The sequence below is a fragment of the Monodon monoceros genome, unplaced genomic scaffold (genome assembly GCF_005190385.1).
Source record: "Monodon monoceros isolate NGI ecotype Baffin Bay Population unplaced genomic scaffold, NGI_Narwhal_1 Super_Scaffold_16, whole genome shotgun sequence".
Classification (NCBI taxonomy): domain Eukaryota; kingdom Metazoa; phylum Chordata; class Mammalia; order Artiodactyla; family Monodontidae; genus Monodon; species Monodon monoceros.
Window position 1 is genome coordinate 34,849,464 of NW_021703772.1, and position 24,757 is coordinate 34,874,220.

At 43.5% G+C, this 24,757-nt stretch overlaps 1 protein-coding gene across 4 annotated transcripts in view; it reads right to left on the bottom strand.

The window, feature by feature from the left end:
- Positions 1-24,757, bottom strand: part of AOX1 (aldehyde oxidase 1) — a 70,299-nt gene that overhangs the window by 13,888 nt on the left and 31,654 nt on the right. For all 4 annotated transcript variants that reach the window (XR_003793856.1, XM_029224677.1, XM_029224679.1 and 1 more), the window contains 9 exons: positions 23,458-23,580; positions 20,057-20,153; positions 17,176-17,300; positions 15,007-15,140; positions 13,874-13,961; positions 9,361-9,447; positions 8,330-8,521; positions 5,943-6,170; positions 710-805 (listed from right to left, as the gene is read on the bottom strand). Coding sequence is in view for 3 of the 4 variants with exons in the window: in XM_029224677.1 (XP_029080510.1) it covers positions 710-805; positions 5,943-6,170; positions 8,330-8,521; positions 9,361-9,447; positions 13,874-13,961; positions 15,007-15,140; positions 17,176-17,300; positions 20,057-20,153; positions 23,458-23,580 (1,170 nt within the window). In the remaining variant the exon portion in view is untranslated. The remainder of the gene's footprint in view (positions 1-709; positions 806-5,942; positions 6,171-8,329; positions 8,522-9,360; positions 9,448-13,873; positions 13,962-15,006; positions 15,141-17,175; positions 17,301-20,056; positions 20,154-23,457; positions 23,581-24,757) is intronic.

Sequence of the window (24,757 nt, forward strand, 5' to 3'; positions counted from 1 at the left end):
TTGTAAAGAATTCTTAATGACAGGAGGAAATGGTCACTCTATATAAGGATAGGTGAAAATCCAGGATATAAAATTATATAAAAAGAATGCCAGTGATGTTTTGAAAAAGAAAAAATGTCAAAATAGAGAGACCCCAAAACAGTGATTATTGCTAAGTGGTATAATTGTGCAGGGTTTTCTAAAATAATGTTTGCCTTTCAAATGTTTTATAATCTGTAATATTACAATAACTAGCAAAATAGAAACAGTAGCTAAAAATTATTCTAAAATAATTGAGCGAAAAGAAAACTGGTAGTTCGGTTAGAAATATCAAACGTGTTTTATACTATCAGTTGTTCAGAGTCCTTACTATAAAAAGGGCAAGAAATAACGCAATACATCAGAATTTCTAAATCTTTTTATTGCCCAGCAAAGGTTCAAAAAAGACAACACACTTGTTAATATATCCAAAGGAAAGCAGCAAATGACCATACAACCTTCTTTAGCAGTAAGACAACCAGAGGCAATTCTACCACATTCTTTTAGGAGGGTCAGTTACAAGACTGGCTTGTTTACCCAGTTTCTGTGAATAGCTTAGCAGTTGAAGTAGTCAAAGCTAAAGTGTCCTATCCTTTTTATTTGGGAACAGAAGATGTACACTCCAGGTTTCTCTCTCCTACACATATCTACAAGCACACATCCGACTTAACCCAATTATCTGCATTCTTACCTGAATCATTTTAGTGTGGACCCCCTGCCCCATTTCAATTCCACCATGAGTCACCAGCACAGACCCGTCTAGATAAATGTGAACCAGGGCAGCAGCCTAAGCAAAAAAGATGAAAACAGTTGCCGCGATCTTTTTGATTGACATTATCACATATCTTGTCAATTAGAAAACCTTTTCCCTGTAAAGCATCCCCTCCCTCCTTTCCACATCTGCCAAAATAAACGCAGACCCTTTCCCCATTGCCCTGAGAGCACTGAGCAGAGCCAGGGCAAGGCAGGGACAGGTGCTGCCTCATGATCGTCCCACAAGAGGCCAGCCTGTCGCTGGATGGCTGTGAGTCTGGGGCAGGATTAGGCTGCTTACGCTATTTCCTCAGTAGAACAGCTGAGCGCCCTGGTACCTTCAAGGATCCCCCCTACCCAGGGCGGAACAATAATCTGGATTTGGGTGTTTTGGGGGAGAGGGTGTCGTCAGTTTTAAATGCAGAGTTATGTATAGATAGTTTGGGGAAGAAGGAAGACTTGTTTACATGAACACTTATCCCCATAGTTGTAGGTATGTTATAGAGAAGCAAAAATAAAAATCCAAATAAGATGGGGCAGATAGACATTACTTTTTTGCTGCAAAATGAGCTAAGCCCTCCCTCAATCATCTTGGCTCAGAGTTATAGGGCTTTAGAGTTCGAAGAGAACTTCGAAGTAATCTTACCTAACTGCACAGCTCCCACAGGAATACAGAAGGAACCAAACAGCTAACATAGAATAAAAGGCTGCTGTGGTCAGAAACACCCAGGCTCTAAGCTAAGCATGTTTTACAGTCGATAGGAATGTGCCTTCTTGCCAAGTCTGCTTGTGCTAAACTAGGGGGTATGGAGATGGGCCAGGAGACTGAGATATCCCAGGAGACTGCAGAAAATGTGAATGGCGTCTTCACTTTGAGTCTCCAGTATACGAGCAATATTAACAGCATATGGTCCTAGAGAAAAATGCTTCTACTGGTTCCACTGTGATTCAGGGGGTCTCCAAGGCACACCTCTACTGCTGCTCAACTGGGAAGTGCCAGCCTCCTAGATGTAGTCTAGGCCAGCCAGGGGTCACCAAAAGCTATCAGCTAGGTTTCTTAATATCTAAGCTTCTATGCAGAGTGGCATAATAATCTAGGATTTGTAAAGGCAGGTCTTCAGAAAATTCTGGTAACAAGCTAATTTCCATTTAATGAAGCTAAAATTTTTAAGCCTTGCTTTACTCACTTAGATTACTTATAAACAACCCTGGTCAGAAGTGAAAGTCAAAGGAACTGCATGTCAGTCACCAGATATGCCCAAGGAAAGGAGTGCATTCCTAGATCGATTCTTTGCCCACCAGAAGGAACTTTAGAGCCACCTGTGGGCCATGGGCTACACTTGGAGAGCTGCCTCTACTGGCATCCAAAGGTTCACACTACTCTAGCAAATGACACGCAGAAGCCTCTAGCATTCCAAATCAGGCACTTTGACAGTGAAAATGGGCTCTATTTACCTGGTCAGCTGGTATAAACTAGGGATGTATTGAGAAAATGGGGACATAGGAGCACTTTCTCTGAGGACAAAGGCACCTACACTCACAGCCCAAGGGAGGATCTTAGAACCTTAGGAAAGGCATCGTTGCCATAATAGTCATATCCAAGTGGGGAGTCATATCCTTGGGGAGATCCAGCAGTGCACGTTTTACACTCTGTTGACATATCAGTCCTGGTAACACTGTCTTGTGCTCCTGGTCATTTATTCTCTAAACAATAAAGGTAAGGAGTGACATCCTCTACAGAGCACCCGGGGAGGGCTGCCCAGGGGTTATGCACCAGAAGGCAGGGGATGCCAGCTGCAGCGGCTGCTCCTGGGCTCCATTCTAAGGCACCTCTTTGTCCTCTGCTGGAATGTAAGCCCCCTGAAAGGAAAGTCCATGTCCTAAGGCATCCTTTGCAAAGCAACATAGTAACTCATGAGCAGTAAGTACTCAATAAAAGTTTGATAAATGAATTGGCAACAGCATAGCCATTTAATCTGTTCCTTAAGCTTGTAGACACTCTATTTGGCCTCCTTGGCTCTGCCAGCAATTCAGAAGTTGCTTGTGGGTGAAATGTGTGACTGGCACATGTGATTGAACTACAAGTACAGTGGATTCTGCATTTCATCACGTGTGACCCCACTGGCAGCAGCGCTCTGCCTGTGTGTCTAGGGCAGCATTTCTGTCCGAGACTGCTGAGTAACTTGTCCCATGTGCTGCTGCAGTCTTCCTGGGCCACTTAAAATGTCGAATTCGGTTCAGTTAAGTGGCACCACCGGATGGCTCATTGTTAGCGCCAGAAAAGATAATTCTGCAAAGCTGCATCTACGAAATCAGCACAACTGGCACGTGGGAACAGATGGTTGTCCAATATAAACTTGGAACTTAGTCTGTGAAATTTAAGTCCTCAAGCAATGACTGCTGGTGTTGGTGAGACATGAGCTTTGACCCAACAGATTCCCAAAATGTCTCAGCCATTCAAACGTTTGAGTTCCTCTTCCGTGCCAGGTGCCGTATGAAGGCACTGGGAATACAGAGGTTCATTAGATACTGTGCGCACTTCAGTGCTCTGTCTAGGAATTAAATATAATGCAGGTGAGGCATGTTTGACACCCTCAGCTGTTGGGAGCACAGTCTTGAAGTCAAGTCCTTGTTCTACCACTCACTAGCTGGATGTCCTTCCGTAGGAGAGCACACCTCTGTGGGCTTCAGCTCCCCCTTCTATGAAACAGAATCACACCAGCCAACAGAGGGGAGATAGGGCTTAAATCAAGTGGGAAATTGCAAATCACCCAGCCTAGGGCCGTAGACGCAGAAGGTGCTCTAGCTCCCCCCTCCATCTGGTTTACTTCAGAACAGAGGCTTTCAGCGTATGGCTTCCAGGAAGCAGCCTGAGTGATCTCAAACTCCTCAATTCAACTCTGCAATTCAGCCCTAAGCAAATGTTTTAAGCACAGAAGCTGGTTTCCAGGCAAGGATGGGAGGGGATGGTGGTGGTGGGGAAGGCGTCTCAGGAGCCTTTGAGAATGAATTTGTGCTGCTGGCTGTTGTCTAGTTTCTTCCCAGCTGAGCTGAATCCCACCTCAGTTCCCCCCAGAAGGTGCTATGGGGAAGCAGCTTGATGTAACTGACAAAGCACAGCTTCTGGAGCCTCTGAGACCTGAGTTCTATCACCGGCCCCGCCTCTCACCAGCTGTGGGATTCTGGACAAGTTATTTAAGCTCTCTGAGCCTCAGTTTCTCATCATTAACATAAGGTTACAAATCTTATAGGTTGCCCTGAGGGCTGAATGAGATAAAATCTAAAAGAACTTACAACATAGTAGGTGCTCAGTAATTATCGTTAATTTTTATCTACTTTTTGAGAAATTTCTGATGAGGGAAATGGGACAGAACTAGTCTCCTGTGGAGGCCAGGTATTAAGTAATGGCAACCATTGAATAGAGACAGCCTGCCATGTCTACCCACAGCCTAACGCCCCCAAATTTCCAGAAGATTCATATACAATGGAAATTGTTTTCTGCATGATCCTGGTCGGTGTACTCAAGGACAGATGGCCCAGACTGACCTCTTTGCTGGCCGCTGGCTGATCAGTTTGCCCCAAAACTATATACAAAGAGTCACTGCTCGCTAACCCTTTTCTAGGGATAGTTTTCCCCCTTCCTTTCCTTTTTAATAACCTTGTTTTTGCCTTTATTCCTCAACCACAGCCTCTTGACTCTCTCATCTGAGTAAATTGTAGGCAGATGACTAAACAACATCTGTGCTGTTTTGCCATCGTAAACAGGAGAGGCACAGGAAGGCTGCACTCAGATCGCCACTGTGTTGTTATATGCCCCTCTGCGTTAACCCACCTACAATCAAAGCTGCATGAAAACGTTCTGGTGATTTCATCGAGGCTGAGTCAGGATAGATGGGTGAATGATGGGTGTGGAAATGGGGGAAGGGCCTTCCTGCCTGCTTTTCCTGGCCTCCGCATCACACGGCCTACACACTAGTGCTCTTCACGGCCCCACCCCCACTTATCCCTATTCTGTCAGCGCTCAAAACACACACCTGCCGTACCTTCTTCACGGTTCAGCCAAAGGCGTGAACTCTGCGAAGGGGAGGGACTACAGTTTTGAGGGCTCTGCCACCTCATCCACATGTATGTACAGATACACATACGGACACGTAAGAACATAGGGAACAGGGTTCCCACGTCCCTGCTGTACAATGAGCGACAATAAAGACCACCAGCTGTTCGGGGTAAGTCCCACTCAAGAATGAAGAGCTGGAACCTGCAAGTGAGGTTTAGCAACCGAGCAGGGAATTCATTTAATCAATTCAAGAAAGTAAACAACAAGAATAGATTTTCAGGACTTCCCTGGTGGCGCAGTGGTTAAGAATCTGCCTGCCAATGCAGGGGACACGGGTTCGAGCCCTGGGCTGGGAAGATCCCACATGCCGCGGAGCAGCTAAGCCCGTGCACCACAACTACTGAGCCCGTGTGCTGCAACTACTGAAGCCTATGCACCTAGAGCCCATGCTCTGCAACAACAGAAGCCACCGCAATGAGAAGCCCGCGCACCGCAACAGAGTAGCCTCCGCTCGCCCCAACTAGAGAAAGCCCACGTGCAGCAACAGGATCCAACACAGCCAAAAATAAATAAATAAATTTATTAAAAAAAAGAATAGATTTTCAGTCCTCCCCGTGATACCTTTAACGGCTATAAAGTGAAAAAAAACTTCTACGATTGTTTGAAAAGATATTTAAATGATTTATTTTTCTGGGTGTAATTTTCCCCAGCCCACCAAAAATGGGAGGAGCACCGAGTGCCTTGCAGCTTCCTGTTACTATTCCATTTCCTGTTTCTATCTCACAGAATCAGAGTAGCTGAAGAGGAGTCTTGGGGGTCATTGGTCCCCACCCTTATTTTATACTTAAGTGATATGGGCCCACAGTGAGCTAATTCAGCTGTTCAATTCCAAGGCCAGGAATAGGTGCTGGGTCTCCCAATTTCCCAGCAAGAATGCTTGTCACCAACCCTGGGGAAGTGGGCAAAGTAGCTCTTGTCTCCTCTGGAGAAAAACTAGCTGGACGGAGCACAGCTTTGGGGAAGTTGAACAATTAGATATTGCAACCATATGGCTAATCCACCTTAATGGAAAGTTTCCTCAACACCTTTTGATTTGTCTGTTTGGAGAACTGACCTGACCAGCAGCAACTGATCCAAGGCCGACAGGAAACTTCAGGGGGACCACTGCCAGCCCCTTCTTCTTCCAGCAATTCTCCGAGTTGAATTTTTCTACGGCTGCTTTCCTTAGGGCGTAGGAAGACATGGCCATGCATTCTTTCCAACACTGGATCAGGTTCTTGGCATTAATCTCTTGTTTGTAGGGTGTTTGATCAATTTCCTTATACATGTTTATCGTTCGGACCTACAAAAGAGAAGGAGATCAAAAGGGTTGGTGGGGCACTAGGCACATAGTCTCTCCCACCCACTGTCCTCCTAGTCAAATTCTGCTCATCACAGAAAACCCAAACTGAGTTCAATCTACTCCTTGCTGAAGCCTTTCCCAACACATAACATCTTCCTCTTCCTCTACTCAGAGCCTCTATCAAATGTGTTAGCACTTATATGCCTTCGATGCCACTCTTGTGTAAGTCCAGAGGAAGGACTCCTTTCCTCATATTTCTTATATAACTCAACAGTGCAGTCCAGGTACACTGTGGACACTTAATTCCAGTTGTACCTGTGAGTATCTGTTGAAAGGTAATGCTGAATTTAATTCCAGGCTACATGATCCGTGTGATTTCAATTTTCAGATGCTGAGGCAAGAGAAGACCACTCACTTCCAAACAGGAAACTAAGAAAGTTTGTTTAAATATAGCCCATAACTAGGATGAAAAGACAATTAAGTGATTCTATCCCAGGATGTCTGAAGCAGAGTAGAATTCTTCCTGAATTCCCAGAAATTGGTGACTAAGGCACCCAGCTGAGAACAAAAGGTCAAGTACTTCACATTCTCAGCTGAGAAAACTCTCAGCAGTTGAGGCCAGCCCTCTCCCCAAGCTGACAGGGGTCATTACAGACATATCTTCTTCCCATCTCCCCCTCCAAAAAGTCCCAGATCATTATAAAAGGATGACTGGAAATTAGTGAGCTGTGCCATTTGGGGGAAGGTGGTTTTTTTTGTTTTGGGGGGTTTTAAAAAATATTTATTTATTTATTTGGCTGTGCTGGGTCTTAGTTGTGGCACACGGGATCTTTAGTTGCGGCACGCGGGATCTTTAGTTGCGGCATGCGGCACCTAGTTCCCTGACCAGGGATCAAACCCAGATGCCCTCCATTGGGAGTGTGGATCTTAACCACTGGACCACCAGGGAAATCCCTGCTGTGGTGTTTTTTGTTTTTTGTTTTTTTTGCGGTATGCGGGCCTCTCCCGTTGCGGAGCACAGGCTCCAGACACGCAGGCTCAGTGGCCATGGCTCACGGGCCCAGCCGTTCCGCAGCATGTGGGATCTTCCTGGACCAGGGCACGAACCCATGTCCCCTGCATCAGCAGGCAGACTCTCAACCACTGCGCCATCAGGGAAGTCCCCTGCTGTGGTGTTTTGAAGGATGGCTACTCTCTCCTCCATCTTCTCTGGGGATGAAGGGAGGTCATTAGCTGATCCTCCTCCTAGTGCTACCAATGTGACAGCACATCTGGGAAAGAGGCCATGGTGAGACAGCCAGGAAGGGAGGGGGAAGGCCCCCCCCCCCAAGTTCAAGAGACATAAAGATGATGGCTCCTGTCTATGGTCACAAATTCTAGTGCTGGTGGGGGCGGGAAGGAGGTAGATGAATCAGGGACTGGGGCTTTCCATGGATGGCTGCAGCATGGGGCCAAGAGGTGTGGGCTTCAGGGGATGCTGCGTGAGGGGCCAGCTGAGGGTCAGTTGGAGATTTAATGCTTGTAGGGGACTGTCAATTTCTGAGAGGGCTGGCAGAAATGGAGCCCGGAGACAACATACTTGAAAAGTGGCTTCATCTAACCAAGAAGAGGACAGAGAGCTTGCTGGGAGAAGTCAGCTGGGGAGATGCTGTCTGTTTTCCCTGGTCCTCACGGGAGGGAGAAGGGGGCAGACGGCACACCTTCTGCCCACCCTAACTCTACTCCAGGATCCTGGGAAGGGAACCGATCTTGTTAATGAATGAAATTGGGACCAAGACTTAAAGAACAGAAAGGAGGCCATTTTAGTAACTGAAATGACTCAGATGACAGCTCCCTAAGATGTTAAGGAAGCAGAGGAAAGAAGGGTTTGACAGAACTTATTAGTAGCAGTTATACTTCTAACCCATGGAGACTTCTCACTAACAATGAATCCAGAGCTCACTTCTCAATACCCTCTGCCCCAGGATTTTTGAGGAGCCCGAGTAAGACAAGGACCCCTGAACTCTGGAGTCCTGCTCTGTGTTAACTAGTTAGCTGGGTTACCTCCAGCAAATCATGTAGCCCCTATGGACCACAAATTCCTCAACATGAAGACTCCCAGTGGCCCTCCCACCTCTAAAATTCACTGTCTTTTGTCTGTGAAACTAATTCAGTTTTACCTTCTCAGGAGACAACCCGCATTTGGCTGCAACTTCCGTGATACAGGATTCGGTGATCAGCCCTGTCTGAGGAAAGCCAAACCCTCGCAAAGCCGTGTTGGACGGAAGGTTGGTTCTGCACGCCCACGCCCGACAGCGCAGGTTGGGAAACTTGTAGGCATTTTCCATTTTCAGAAGTCCCATCTCTATCATCTGGGGAAATCCAGAGTTGATGTGATGAGACCTCATCCTTCTGCACCTGTTTTACCATCCTGAGACTTCGGACCAAAATCAGGCCAGAAATGACCTACGTCACATCAAACATGCTAACCTTGACCCATGTCTCAAATTAAATGCATTTTTACTGTAAAATGATTTTTAAAGATTTGAATAATTTTTTTTGAAATCATTACTTTTACATTTTCACATTAGGGCTAATGCATTTTTCCCCAGGTTTTAAAAATTTCCAAAAGCCTTTGAAGCATTCATAGGCCCTCTCAGTCTACAGAATGTAGACTCTCTCTCAGTTTACAGAATAAAATGTCCTGAAAAACAGGAAAAAAAATGCTGGTATTTGGCCTAATGCATTTGTTCTCAACCAGGGGCAATTTTCCCCTCTTCCTTCCTGGGACATTTGCCAATGTCTGGAGATATTTTGGGTTGTTAGGTCTGGAGGGTGGCTGTGCCACTGACACATACTGGATAGAAGCCAATGATACTGAGGGACCTCTTATAGTGTACAGGGCGGACCTACAGCAAAGAATTATCCATTTCAAAACATGAGTGGGGTCAAGGTGAAGGTCTAATCCTTGCATCTGGGAAAAGAGCTCTAAGTTTGGGAAACACAGAGATAACACACAGATGCAGACTTAGCAAGTATCTCTGGGCTCACCCTGGGGGCACCAGTAAGTAACATGAGTCTACTTGCTCCCTGCATTGCGAATCTTTACGCTTTTATAATTAAATATTATTTAACTACTGAACATTTTTCTGAATTAAATAATTTTATGTAACACTTTCCAGAATGTGAATTTGCTCATTAAAACACTTACAAGTAATGACTCATCCAGGGAGGCACCTCCATTGCTATAATGCTCCACATCCAGGGCCAAGATTCTGCCATCGTTCATGAATCCAGCCTGGGGAAAGAGAATGGACCTTTGATACTGGTTCTGGGGACCAAGTCTTTCTAAAGTTTACTCTGTCACTTGTGAACCCTCTACATATAGATGAAAAATTTTATGACATTAGATTTGACAATTTCTTGGATAAGATACCAAAAGCATAAGCAACAAAAGAAAAAATAGATAAATTGGACTATATCAAAATTTAAAACTTCCCAGTATCAAAGGATACAATCAACAGAGTGAAAAGGCAATCCAGAGAATGGGAGAAAATATTTGCAAACCATATATCTGATAAGGGGTTAATATCTGGGATGTATAAAGAACTCCTACAACTCAACAACAAAAAGCCCCAAACAACCTGATTAAAAAGTAGACAAAGGACTTGAATAGACACTTCTCCAATGAAAATATACAAAATGGGTAACAAGCACGTGAAAAGATGCTCGGCATCACTAATAATTAGGGAAATGCCAATCAAAACCGTAAGATACCACCTCACATCCATTAGAATAGCTACTATAGCAAAAAAAAAAAAAACCCCAAAAAACAGAAACAAAACCATAAGTGTTGGTGCAGATGTGGAGAAACTGGAACCCTTGTGCACTCTTGGTGGGAAGGTAAAACGGTGCAGCTGGGTATTTATCCAAAGGAATTGAAGGCAGGATCTCAGGGAGATATATGTATACCCATGTTCACAGCAGCATTATTCACAAGGGGTAGAAGCAACTCAAGTGTCCATCAATAAATGAGTGGAGAAACAAAATATGGCATATACATACGATGGAACATTATTCAGCCAAAAAAAAGGAAGGAAAAAATTCTGACACATGCTACAACATGGATGAACTTTGTGGACATCATGCTAAGTGAAATAAGTCAGTCACAAAAGGACCAACACTGTATGGTTCTATTTATGTGAGGCACCCAAAGTAGTCAAATGCACAGAGACAGACAGTAGAATGGTGGTTTCCTGGGGCTGTTGGGAGAGGAAGGAGTGGGGAGTTATTGCTTAATGGGTACAGAGTTTCAGTTTTGCAAGGTGAAAAGAATTCCAGAGATGGATGGTGATGACTGCCCACCAATGTGGCTGTACATAATAACGCCACTGAACTGTACACTTAAACACGGTTAAGATAGTAAATTTTATGTTATGTGTATTTTGCCACAAATAAAAATAATAACAATAAAAAGGAAGGATAGAGAAAGATATAAAAGCAAAACAAACACACAAAAAAACCCTCCTGTTTAATCTGTCACTACTGTTCAATCTTTTTTCTCCTCCTAAAGCAAATCAACTGCATATTTCTTGACCTCTTATGCTCACCATAAGTTCTTGAATTCTGACTCCCATCCTCATATTTCCACCAAAACCTTTTCCCCTAAAGCCAGCGATCTTCTAATCTCCAAATCTGGTGGCCTGCACATAATGGACTCTGCACATTTTTCTCATAGGGCCCAATTTCCTCACAATTCTCAGCGGCATTTGGTGTTGCTGGAGGTCTTTTAAATAAATATCTTCCTTGCTTTTAAGATGTACTCAATATTTCTGAACTTATTAAAGTTCATTTTGGGAATTCCCTGGTGCTCCAGTGGTTAGGACTCTGTGCTTTCATTGCCAGGGCCCGGGTTCGATCCCTGATCGGGGAACTAAGATCTCACAAGCCATGCAACGTAGCCAAAAAAAAAAAATAATAATAATAATAAAAGTAAAGTTTATTTTAATGATTTTTGTTGACTGGAACCAAATTCAAACCGAAGTCAAGGGCATGAACTATGAATTCAGCAGTTTAAGTCTGAGTCCTGGTTCTGCCACTTAACCCACTCTGTGATCTCGGGCAAGTCATATAACCTCTCTGACTATCTGTGACCTGGCAATAAGTAAGGTAATGCAGGGAAAATCATAAGCCAGTGACTGAAACCTAGCAAGTATCCTAAATACTACTCCTGTAAACATTATTAATATCATCTCCTGTCCTCATACTACCCTCCATCCGAACACATTATTTTCTCAAGGTTTTAATCATCACTACGCTGATGGTTTCTGTAACTTATAATCCAGTCTTTTCAATAAAGTCCCATATCGATGAAGGACATTTCCACTTCTAAATGTCCCACTGTCACTTCTTCTCCAAACACACAAATAAACTCATCCCTGTCCGTCTAGACTGTTTCCTCCTTCCAACTTGGCTCTTTCTATCAGAAACCTCCAAGGCATGTCTGTGGTTTTTATTCTCCACTATATTTTGCTAAGTTTGTCACCGAATTCTATTTTATTTTATCATAGCTCTTGGACCCATCTCTTTTTCTACATCTTCCTAGCGTAGCCAGACCCCGACTGCTTCCTGTCTGAAGGCATCAGCTGCCTCCAGGCGGTCTGCGTCCTCCCTCCTCGCTAGGTCGTCCTGCCCAGTGCCATCGTATTCTCCCCCACAAAGCGCCCATGTTTGGTTATGACACTTGACTGGTCAAGCATCTACTCAGTCTCACTGTATCTTATGAGACCAAGTTTAACCCCCCATCCTGGGATTCTCAGGCCACTCTGAGTCTGGCATCACCTAACCCAACCCATCTTATTTCCCATTACTTTCCAGTAAGCGCTCTGTGCTCTAATTCCCCTTCTCCCCTTACTCCTGCCCCTATCAAACAGGCCACGTGTATCCCACCTCTGCATTTATGTTGCTACTATTCCCACCACCTGGTATGCCTTCTTTCTGCCAATCCATTCTTGAAGGTCATTTACGTTTCACCTTCTCTAAGAAGTTTCCTGTACACACTCCAACTCATATTCATCTCTCCCCATAGTTTTACTATGTGCACCTCCTCCTTTAACCTGAGATTATTATGTTTTCATAATGACTTCATATGTGTAAGTCTTATTTCCCCATCAACGGCTAAAATGTGGTCTCCTTCAGGACAAAGTTTGCTCTAATAAGTCTATGTTGCACTAAACCCAATTCAAAATATAGCTTAGGGTGAATGTAAGTTGAAATAGATACATTCGTTATCTTCTAACAATATGTATGCAGGTACACCAGTTGTGGTAGAAACGATGTGATGTGTTCAACAAATCCTGTTTTTCATCCTGGGCATGCAGGAAGACTACATTTCCCATGCCCCCTTGCAGTTACGTGGCAAAGTTCTGGCCAATAATGTGTCGATTAAAGCAAGGACCACCACTTCCAGGCCTGGTGCTCAGAACATCTCCCACACAACACTCTGCTCCCTCTCTTTCCTTCCCTTCCCTTGTCTGCTGCCCTCTGCAGAAAATCCAGTGGAGGACAAAGAGTCTTTAGGGCAGTGCTAACCAATGGAACTTCCTGTGATGATGGCAATGTTCTCTATTTGCATGTCCTATATGGCAGCCACTAGCCACAGGTGGTTACTGAGCACTTGAAATATAGTTAATGCAACTGTGGAACTGTTTTTTTTTTGTTTTTTTTTTTTGCGGTATGCGGGCCTCTCACTGCTGTGGCCTCTCCCGTTGCGGAGCACAGGCTCCGGACGCGCAGGCCCAGCGGCCATGGCTCACGGGCCCAGCCGCTCCGCGGCATGTGGGATCCTCCCGGACCGGGGCACGAACCCGTGTCCCCTGCATCGGCAGGCGGACTCTCAACCACTGCGCCACCAGGGAAGCCCTGGAACTGAATTTTAACTTTCATTTAACTTAGTAGATTTAAATTTAAATAGCCGTATGTGCCTAGTGGCTTCCGTATTCAACAGTGCGGTCTGAGGGGAGGATGGTGGTGTTACTAGATGGAAAGAGCTTGAGTCCATGAGTGATTCTGTGTAGCAGGGTTCTCTCCTGTTCTCCGCCCACCTCCCACCCTCCTCTGATTACGCTGGGCTGTTGCTTGAGCAAGAATTAACACAAAAAAGTTTTAAGTCCCAGAGAGTTTTTAGTTGTTAGAGCAGTTAGCCCATTCTGACAAGTAAACTTATTTCTTATAAAGCAAAAGAATACTTATTTTCTGCTACAGAAACTTTTCTAGGAATTAGGAATTTCTGGTACAGAGTTTTACCAAAATACCTTTGACATATTGATAAATGAGGAAGCTGTTGGCAAGCATTTGCAATTTCGCATAACATTATTGTTACAGAAATTATTCTGTTTTTACCTCCCACGTATAAAACTGTGGGAATAGTGTGGTTATCAGATCCACTTTCATGGACGTATGTGTATATACTCACATGTTTTTCAGCTATGCACTCTGTAGCAGCCAATACCAGCTCGTACTTTTTCCACAAACTGGTATCTTTGAGGAAAGCAGAAAAGCTTCACTGAACCAGCCAGTAATCAGTTAGCACAAGGAAGAGAAAGTGTGACGCACAATTTGTTGATTTGCTCACTGTCATTCCCCAGTAGAGAGTAGCCAGATGCTGCCCTCTGCATTTCTGTAATGTTATATTTACAACATAAATCCCCCATCCTTCTACTCACTTTATACTTTCCAAGGTAAGGGTGGCGGCCTCCAGTTATTAACATGTCTTCTCCTCGTTCTAGAATGCAGCGGACTGCACGACCATGCCTAAAACAGGAAAAAAAAAAAAAATCGGGAGAGGTAAACTCTTTTACCTAACAGGTATTATCTAGGGTTTATGTAACGCCTAGTGAGAGCCTGGTGGCATCCACACACACCGCAGAACAGCAGAGTGACTCCCTGAGCCCAGGCTGTGCTGCTCTCACTGTGCCCTGACCTCCTCTTCCTTTGGGTCAGGGCACAGTGCCTGGCACTCACTACTTATGCCAGGGGGCTCTCAGGCCCAAGGCTCCGGGGTATTGCTTTGGGGTTATTTCCCACTGTGATAATCACCTCCACGATAGGCCAACAGTCCCAAGGCCACATTATAGATGGTTACAAAGGGAGGAACTCAAGTGGTGTCTGACTGCCAAGTATTCCCTGATAGGACAGGTCTGGAATGAAGGTCTTCTTGTGTCACGGGGCAGAGGAACTGACGTACATTACTTAGCAAAGAAACTAAGCCTTCTAGGTGTGCCTGTTCCAAAGACAATTTCCTATGGTTATATTCTGACACCCTTAAAGGAAAATGGTACTATAAATAAAGGTAAGCATAACAGAAGCAAATTTTCCATTTAAATTAAGGGGAAAAAATATATACACACACACACACACACACACCTTTTGAGATACACATATTTTTATCTATCTATATGTATATAAACCTTTTGAGATATGTATAGGTGTAGATATATAGATAGATATAAATGTCTAGCTCAAAAGGTTGAACTGACCTATGTAGATATACAGGTGCTAAGGACAAGTAACCCCACCCTTTCAGGATCTGCTTCTGTCTACTCCCCAGGTATTATATATTTTACTGTGGTTTTTACTCTTTTCAGTAATTGATTCTCATTTTTGTTTTTATAGTATGTAGTTTGACAATATAAAATAAAGAAGTTGTAATAAGCTGGCAGCTGGTTTGTATATTTGTATATTATATGTGATTTTAAATAACCTTGACCCAGATTCTTCCTCCTTAACCGCAATATTGAAAATATTCAATGTGACCTCATTTTATTTTTAGTCTACTTAACAGATTTTCTCCACTTACTTGTTTGCAGCAAATGCGGTGACGGCTGCCATGATGCCAGTTTTCATCACCTTCCCCCCGAAAGCCCCGCCAACACGCTTTACATGACACATGACCTTGTTAGCTGGGAGCTTCAAGGTTGAAGCAACTATGTCCTGTGAATGATAACAGTTCTCATTAATCTGACCCATGTGCAGCAAGGGAGTGGGAATAGTCCTTACACATTTTGATTCCTTAATGTTGTACGTGATACACAAATTGTGTGGTTATACTAAATAAAGGGATGATTTCCAGTAACCTAAGCATGCATCCATGCTGATCTCAGTAGTATTCAGCTGTAATGACAGCACCAAAACTATCATTAATATTAAGTAGTCCTTCCAATATCAATGAGATATTTTTGTGATAATAAAATTAAAAAAAATTTTTCCCCATGAACTACACCCAAGGTATCCTTTTCAGACTAACCCCTAGGGATATGTTTCCTGCAGCAGTGAGATTTCATGGCCTTCCAAGCCTCTCTCAGACTGGGTCTCTTCCCTGCACACCACTGTCTCCACTGGAGAACGAGCACTCCTCACCCTCCATTCAGATTCAGTTGGCTGGTGGGTCTTCCCTGGATGTAGGCCTTGCTCTTCCTTGCCATCCTAATGTTTGAGGTCATTAAGTCTTTTTTGTTGTTGTTGTTATAAATTTATTTATTTGTTCTTACTTTTATTTTTTATTTTTGGCTGCGTTGGGTCATTGTTGCTGCGCACGGGCTTTCTCTAGTTGTGGCGCGTGAGGCGCGGGGCTTGCTCTTCGTTGCGGTGCACGGGCTTCTCACTGTGGTGGCTTCTCTTGTTGCGGAGCACGGGCTCAGTAGGTGCACGGGCTCAGTAGTTGTGGTGCACGGGCTTAGTTGCTACGTGGCATGTGGGATCTTCCTGGACCAGGGCTTGAAGCCATGTCCACTGCATTAGCAGGTGGATTCTTAACCACTGCGCCACCAGGGAAGTCCAGGTCATTAAGTCTTAATAACTCATTTTTATAGGTGGGGAGCCCAAGAGGAATGAAGTGATGGGACCAATGTCACACAGGGAGTGAGAGGCACAACAGGAATGAAATGGAATTCGCCTGATCCTTCTTAGTGTTCCACCTTCTAAGAGGCCTCATTCTCCACATTCCCACATTCCTACTTGCTCTGGTAATGACACTGGCTCCTTATGACCTACTGAATCAAGACCTCAGTGTTTGTTCCCCTTACTTTCACCCTGATGCTTAAACTAGCCACCCCAGGCACATCCACCTTGGACAGTCTTCGTACTATTCCTCCTTCTTTACACACGTGCTGCCTGGCATATAGGACACAGGCAAAAAGTGTTTGCAGAAGGGACAAGTGAATGAATGAATGAACGAATGAGTGGCATTTGATCGTGGTGTGGAACTCCCTGGAAATGGCTTCTCCTCTCACCATCTAGACGAACCTCATTCCCACTGTAAATCCCAGCTTAAGACTTCATCTTCATGAGACTTCCTGGATGATTCTCGGGCTTGACAAACCTCCATTCCCTTAATTCTTCCACCTATGTAAATTCTGAGTTTGCTGGTTGCATTCTGCCCAGTACTATTTCCTAATTGCTTCATGTGAGTTAGGTGACTGTAAGTTTTGGAGGGCAGGCCTTCCTTTGTTAAATTTTAGGTTTTTTTTCAGTTTTATTGAGCAATAATTGACATACATCACTGTATGAGTTTAAGGTACACAGCATGATGGTTTGATTTACATATATTGATTACCACAGTAGGTCTAGTTAACATCCACCATCTCATATAGATACAATTAAAAGAAAAAAATTTCTCCTTGTGACAAGAACTCTTAGGATCTGTTTCTTAACAACTTTCATATATAATACAGCAGTGTTGACTATAGTCATCATTTCTTTCGTGTTCTTAACAGTGCCAAGGGTATAGAAAAAGAGACCGGCTGATCCCATAACTGATTTTAAAGTTACAGACCCACAAACAGAAGGCCATTACTTTCATAATACTATCTTAAAAGTTTTAAAGTTGTATGGTTATTAATACCCAAATGGATATGGCTATTAGTATTCCAAACTCCTTCAGTTTCTAAAATGTTCTAAATTGTTCTTGGTATATCTTGTTGACAGAAACCACTTAGCCATGTCCCCTCCATAATGGTCCCCACATTACCTGTATGTATTTGGGAAACTGTGTGGACACGTAGACATCAATTTCTTGATCCTCTCCTTTGGGAACAACGAGCATGCTTTGGGTTTCCATATAAAAATGTTCTTGACCTCCTATGTGTATTTCACCTGTTAGAGGAAAATATTCCAGAATCAAGGAGACAGTCAGATAGGACAGGTAGCACTCCTCAGGTGTTATCTCATTAAAGAGAAATTCCACCGACAGTGCTTCTGCTGGGGCAGTGGGTTACATTTCCAGTTTGTTCTTTTATATCTTCTGTTTCTTTGCTGAGATTTTCTATTTTTTTTCATTTATTCCAAGTATTTATGTATTCCAAACATAACAATATTTAGCTTTTATTATACCTGCATATTTGAATTAGAGTTCTGCAGGGGAATGTGTCATGTCTGCCAGCATGGTAGGTCTCAAAGTGATAGGGAAAGATGTGTGACTTTTCAGAGTCAAAATACTACAGCAAGGAGAATTCCAGTTCCAAGACAAGATGGAGTAGATGCATTTCTCCCTGTTCCTTCTTCTAAGTACAGCTAACAATTCTGGACATTATATGTAATAAAAGAAACATAAGAAGGTTCTGAAAAGTAGAGGAGAAGGCAAACCAGCTAGGGACTTTGGGACCCAAGGAAAGACACAATGTTGAGTTCAGTGGGTTTTGTTATTGTTTGCTTCATATATCCCAGACTTGGTGCCAGGGAAGCAGAAATCCAGAAACACCAACAGGCAAAGAGAAAAAAATCCCCCAAGAAAAGCCTACTTTCTCTAGCCAAAGGACCAGGAGAGCGGAAGCCTATCAAGACAGAAAACTTTTATGCAATACCTACTCTGCTCTAGCCAAACACTACAGAAAAAACTGCAGACCTATCTCTGTTTGCAAAAGTTGAGTGGGGAGCTTAGACTTCCACCCTTATCAAGCTGTGATGAGGTACCCCAAATCTTCCACTGGGGTGGTGTTAATGGGGACCCTACAGGGAACCTGGACTTCCATGCTCCACCTGGCAATAACAAGACATCACCCCTCGTTCCTTCCAACACAGGGTCAGAGGAGTTCTGGTAAAATAGATGATTTAAATAAGATCCAAAGTCTTACAACATAATATCCAAAGTGAACCGGATAAAATCAGAAGTCATTCATCATACCAAGAACTCAACTTGAATGAGAAAAGACAATCAACAGATGCCAACAGCAAGATGACACAGATGTAGGAACTATCTGTCAAGGATTTTAAAGCAGCCATCATAAAAATGCTTTAATTTACATAAACACTTGGGACAAATGAAAAAAAAATAGAAAATCTCAGCAAAGAAACAGAAGGTATAAAAGAACAAAATGGAAATTTTAGAACTAAGAAATACAACACTCAGAATATAAGGGGCTCAGTGGATGAGCTCAACAACAGAATAGAGAGAACAGTGGGAATCATCAGGGAACAAGAATACAGAACAATAGAAATTGCTCAACCTGAGCAATAGAGAGAATAGACTGAAAAGAAAATGAGCAGAGCCTCGGAAACAGTTGTGATTAAAATTAAAGTCTGAACATTTGTGTCATTAAAGTCGAGTATTTGAAGATGTAATACGTGAAAATTTCCCAAACTTGGTAAAAGACACCAACTTACAGATTTCAGAAGCTGAGTAAATCCCAAAGAAGATAAACCAAAGAAACTCATGCCAAGACACATCACAGTCAAACTTCTGAAAACTAAAAACAAAATATGTTGAAAGAAGAGAGAGAAAAACACTGCCTCTCCTATTGGGGAAAAATACTTCAAAAGACAGCAGATTTCTCATCAGAAACCATGGAGGCCAGAAGAACTGGTATAACATATTTCTTCGAGTGCTAAAAGACCTGTCAACTCAGAATTCTATATTCAGTGAAAATATCTTTCAAGGATAAAAAAGAAATTAAAAAGACATTCTCAGATGGGGGCTTCCCTGGTGGCGCAGTGGTTGAGGGTCCGCCTGCTGATGCAGGGGACACAGGTTCGTGCCCTGGTCTGGGAAGATCCCACATGCCGCGGAGCGCCTGGGCCTGTGAGCCATGGCCGCTAAGCATGTGAGTCCGGAGCCTGTGTTCCGCAACGGGAGAGGCCACAACAGTGAGAGGCCTGCGTACCGCAAAAAAAAACAAAACAAAGAAACAACTGTATGTTTATGTAAGATAATATCCTTGTTCTTAAAAAATGGACACTGTGGTATTTAGGAGGACAGAGGCATCAAGTCAGTAACTTACTCTCAAATGGCTCAGAAAAAAATGTGTGTGTGTGTGTGTATGTGTGTGTGTATATGTCTCTCTCTCTCTATATATATAGAGAGAGGGAGAGACAGACAGACAGGCAGAGAGACAGAGACAGAGACACACACACACACAGAATGATAAAGCAAGTGTCATGAAATGTCTATTGGGGAATCTGGGTAATTAGGAGTTTCTTTAATGTTTCTGCAACTTTTCTGAAATCTAAAACTATTTCAAAATAAAAAGTTACAAAAATTTTATTGGAAAGTTCAAATCAACTGATTTCCAAGAGGGAAATTTAATTTTCATTACATATATACATAACTAAAGGAAGTCTGCAAGGAAGTGGGGGAAGGAGACAGGGAGGGAAAGAAGAAAGGAAGGAGAAAGCAGAGATAGAGGGGGGAGGGAGAAGTCAGAAAGGATGAAACAGAAAGAAACATGGGCTTTGGAAATCCTTAAAAAAGCTATCAATCCACAGTGCTTCGTGGCTTAGTGGCTGTTGTGTGACGGTGCTCCTTAACCACTCTGAGCCTCAGTTTCCGGACCTTCAGGAAAACAGACGCCATCTGTATAACAACTGGGCAGGCCGGGGTTGCTTCCCCTCTCATCGTTCTTTTCAGATAGTTTTACCTTCAAGAATTTGATCCACCATTTTAAATGCTTCATCAATATTTCCATACTCCAGTTTCCTTTCTTGCTCGAAGAAGGACTTGTGTTGTATAGCTTCCTAGAAAGAGAACAGAAAAGTGAGGCCCCCGGGGCAAGAGACCCAGTCCTACAGCAGTAGCCACATGTGATGCTGCATTGTCTGAGTCTGCGCAGCGCTTCTCTTGCTCTGGAATCGCATGAGCTGAGCTGAGAACCAGGCTGCAGAAAGACTCCCCATGGAGCAAATGCAAATGTCCGCATCAAAAAAAAAAAAAGTATGCTCAGAAAACACGTAGCACCAGGTGGTCCCATTACGGAACTAATATTTCCAGGCAGATTATTCTTTTCATTCCACAGCCCATGTTATGCAGCCAATGTAACAAGGCACAGGGGTTTAGATTTTGGGCTCTGGACCCAGTCGGAGTTGTGTCCATTTTCTCCATTTACCAGCTGTTTGACTGTGGGTCTATTACTTCACCTCTTTGAGCCTCATCTGTAAAATGAAGGTAGAGTTGTGCACATAGCTCCAATAGGGTTGTGGAAAGAATAGAATGAAATGAGGCATGAAAGAGCTTACACTGCATATAATAAGTGCTCTGTCAGTGTTAGCTGAAGACACTCTAGTGATAAGGACATGGTGGCCTTGCCTGCCAGCCCCAAGCTCCTCTGGGGGTATGAGTACAGCATTTGCACCTGGGACCTCCAGTCCTGCAAGAAAGATTCCATTACAAGTCCAGAGTGGGTACCACAAATCCACTTATATTCTGGTTTTTAATGGCTTCTCCCAGATGCCTACTGAAAGGGGTACAGTAGTAGGTACACATAATCAGGGATGTAGCTATAATAATCTAGGCTGGTTTTCTTACCCATCCTTAGGAATTCATCTTGCTGTAATCCCTGGGTCCTTGGCAAACGTGACATGCCAGCTCCTGCCAGAATTTCTACAATGGATTATTGTCCATCTATGAAATTCCAGCCTGCTGGCGGCTAGGGATTCTCCTAACTCTGGTTCCCTCTGGCCACCAATCGGTGTCTAGACCTATCAGTATACCTTACGGGATGTTCTATTGTGATCCTGCCATTTCCTCCATTCAAAAAGTGGGTTGGTTTATTTTCTACTACCATGGGGCCAAGGGTCTTTGATAGAGTGTCTGTGGATCGCTTCTATTGCTGACCAGCTGCTGGACCTTGGGTAACTGTGTCTTTCAGTTTCTGCATCAGAATGGGGATAATAACAGTTTTTACCTCATAGGATTGCTGTGAGCATTTAGTGAGTTAATGAAGGAAACCTGCTTAGAACAAGGTAAACACACAGAGAACTCTAGGTATTAGCTATGGTCACGTTGTTGACCATGACGATTGATGAGAGATTCTGGTCGGGAGCATAGTTTTCTCACCATGGTCATCAGCCTGACCCCGTGAGCCAAGAGTTTTGATAGCATTTCCCCATTCAAACTATTAAAAATTCAAAACAGCATAAGCTAGGTTAAACAGTAGTGATAGTGATGGAGATCCATTTGTTTTTATCCTATTTTGATTGATAACACACTTCCTAATGGAATCAATTCATATGATTTTCTTATTAATCTAAGACTCAGATATTCTAGGTTCAAAACAGAAATTAAGTTTTATAAATCCAATTTTTTTTAAGTTTAATCTTTTTTCCACTTCCCTTGCTGCTTGCTCTTTGAGTAACTTGGAGCTAATTTCCTGAATATTTCTTGGTCAGCAAAGTGATAAAAAGAACTGTAATGTGTAGGGAGCAGGACATACTTCCTTGCTATACAGTTTGATTAAATCTACTTGATCTAGTTGATTAACCCTGGAGAGCTTAACCTCTGATATAAACATGAGGTAGCTCTTTTCCAGGATGTCAAAGTTTGGTATTTGATGCTGGGATTCTCTGGCAGACAATTAGAGATGTTCCGGTCCAAGTTGGGGGGGAAGGGGTGGGAAGAGAGTGGTGTCTATTTGATTATTTGGAATTTTATTTGGCTGGAAAGCGGGGTGAGGGGGAAGGGAAGATATTTAGCTACTGGAATTGGGCAAAGAATTACAAACAAGATTTTTGATAAAGTATTACAGACATAATTTCTTACTAAGAAGTAAGCCTAACTCTAAAACAAAATGTTGAGGAAGGAATGTATAAAGTAAGCAAGAAGAGCAGGCAACATATGAATGAAAAGGGTTTAAGAAGGGAACAGAATGTTTGAATTTGAAACTGGCCAGGAAAATTTGGAAAGCATAATCACTCTTTGACTCCAGCTAAACTTTTATGTTTTTGTCTCCTTGACATGATTTTATTTTAATTTCAGAACACTGAGGACATTGTCCAGAAACAAACTCTATGTTCCTTGGCATAAAGCAGCATGATAGGAAACATAACCAAGGCCAAGTTCTCCTGGAGACACTAATCTTGGCCAACTCATTTCCTTATTTTCTGCCTCAGAGCATGCTAGTCACCTAGAGCCCCATTTATTTATTATGTTGTGGAGATAATATCGTATTCCGAGATTACACTGAGTCTGTATGTGCTGAATCTTATCTATTCATGATGCTTTCCCAACCTTCATGCTTTTATTATTTAGTAAATTATAAGAACCAGTGAAATATATGCAGAAGAATACTCACATCATTTCAGGGAGATGAGTCTGAAAACCTTTATAAATTTCAAAATCCTTTTTAAAAGACAGGATAGGAAATGCAGCTCCCCAATTTGTGTAAGTTGCCAAAATAGATGTAGGCATCATAGGATCTATTTCTCATATTACTTAAGATACGCATGAAGGATCTAAAACTAGTGTCTCCAATATATGCTTCATAGAGCATCTTGTTGGTTCTCACTGTGTACCTGAAAGAGTCTGGGTGAAGGTGTATATGGAGTCCTAGGGTGTGTCCCCTCTCCTGAACATTGTTGGTTACCCATCCAGCATTCTTTTCACCTGTCCGCTTCCAAATAGTGCTCAGATTTCTGTTTAGGTCTCCATCACTCCTCCATACAGCCCATAAACCGCAAAGAAATCTGACCCCCCCGCCAGCAGTAACCACCAGTTCTTGCCAGTCATGAATCCAGAGAGGGATGTGACCTACTCGTGGGATGTTGGGACAATGGCATTCTTTCTTGCTTATTGGACGTGAACTGGAAGCTCCTGGCTGCCAACCTGTCACCACAGGAGATAAAGCCTGTACCATGGGCAGCAAGGAGGAGAGGCAGAAGATCAGCTTTCTTGCTAACACTGATAGAGTTTGAGGCCAACAAAGCCCTTGTTTTTCGGAAGCCACTTTGAGTTGGATTTTCTTTCCTGTTTCTGCAGTCAAAAGCATGTTGTTAAGTGATATGCCGCTGAAATCTGCTCTTCTGGCGCAAACTTTGAACTCATTACCTCAATGGTCAGGATCAGTGGCTCCAAATCTCGGTAGACAATCTTCACTCGTTGCGCAGCTCGCTTTGCCTGAACCTCGGAATCAGCAATCACGGCACAGACAAGCTCACCCACGCAAAATACCTACAACACAGAACAGACCTCTGTTCCCAAGGAGGGCAGGCACCAGGGCCTCTCCTTTCGTTCATTCCCCCCCTCCCTGCTAGCACAGAGCTAGACACACAGTCAATGACCCAACCGCAGTGCTGTGGTTAACGAAGGCTTCGGTAGGGAAGCACGTTTGTCAGAGTTGGCCTGCTGACCTCGGGCACTGGGAGAGTGCAGGTCTTTGCGCTACATCATTGGCAGCGGTGGCTGAAGAGGGACAGGTCTGAGGCTGCCTCATGTACAGCAGAAGAGTCAGTCCCGTGGTTTGACCTGGGGTTGCCACACCGCGAGCTGGGCCATTCTGAGAAGTGGTCTCTCCTTCATGAACCGGGAGCACAGACCATCTCACCCAGACCATCTCACCCAGAGAGGAAGGAGGGAGACAGTGCTAATGCAGCACTGCTGGTGAGCACATGTCTGCCCTGAACTGTGGTGGAGCACAGGCTTTTCACGGAGAGAAGTGACTACAGGAGCCAAGAGCGAGCCCGGAGCATTCTTCGGTTCACCAGTAGGTGGGGTAGGTAGGCGGCCTAAGGAGGTCACCCAGGGACCAGGGTAGAAAGCGGATGGGGATAAACAAGGCTAAGGCTCCAGAGAGGTAAAACAGTCAGGACTGGAAGAAGTCATACGACCCTTTGATTCTCTTTCCCACCTTTTACTGAGATCCAAATCAAAACATAATCACTCATTTTTAAGAACGACATTAGATTATTAGGTCTTTTCTACAATGAACATATAGTAGTTTTATCACCAAACAAAAATGGTAGTTAAAGAAAAGTTAAATCCAGCACACACACACAAAAGTGTGTTGGGTACGGGTGGGCAGGGGCAGTGGGGAGACACATGAAACAAAAATGGCAAGTGTTAATAATGGTTGGAGCTGGGTGATGGGCCTATGGGGATTCATTGTACTAGTCTCTATTTTTGTGTGTGTTTAAAATTTCTGCAATGAAACGATTTTTTAAAGATATAGCGTGCTAAGGACAAATGTTAAAAAAAGGAATGAAACTAACAGAGGCAATCATTCGCAACAGCTCTGTTCTCTGCTCTCCACAGACGTGGGTCTTGCCCTGTGAGCTGGTTCACAGACACGCCCCTGAGATGCTCAGAATCAACGTGCACACACCTCACGGCCCAGGAAGGCTTTGCTTGG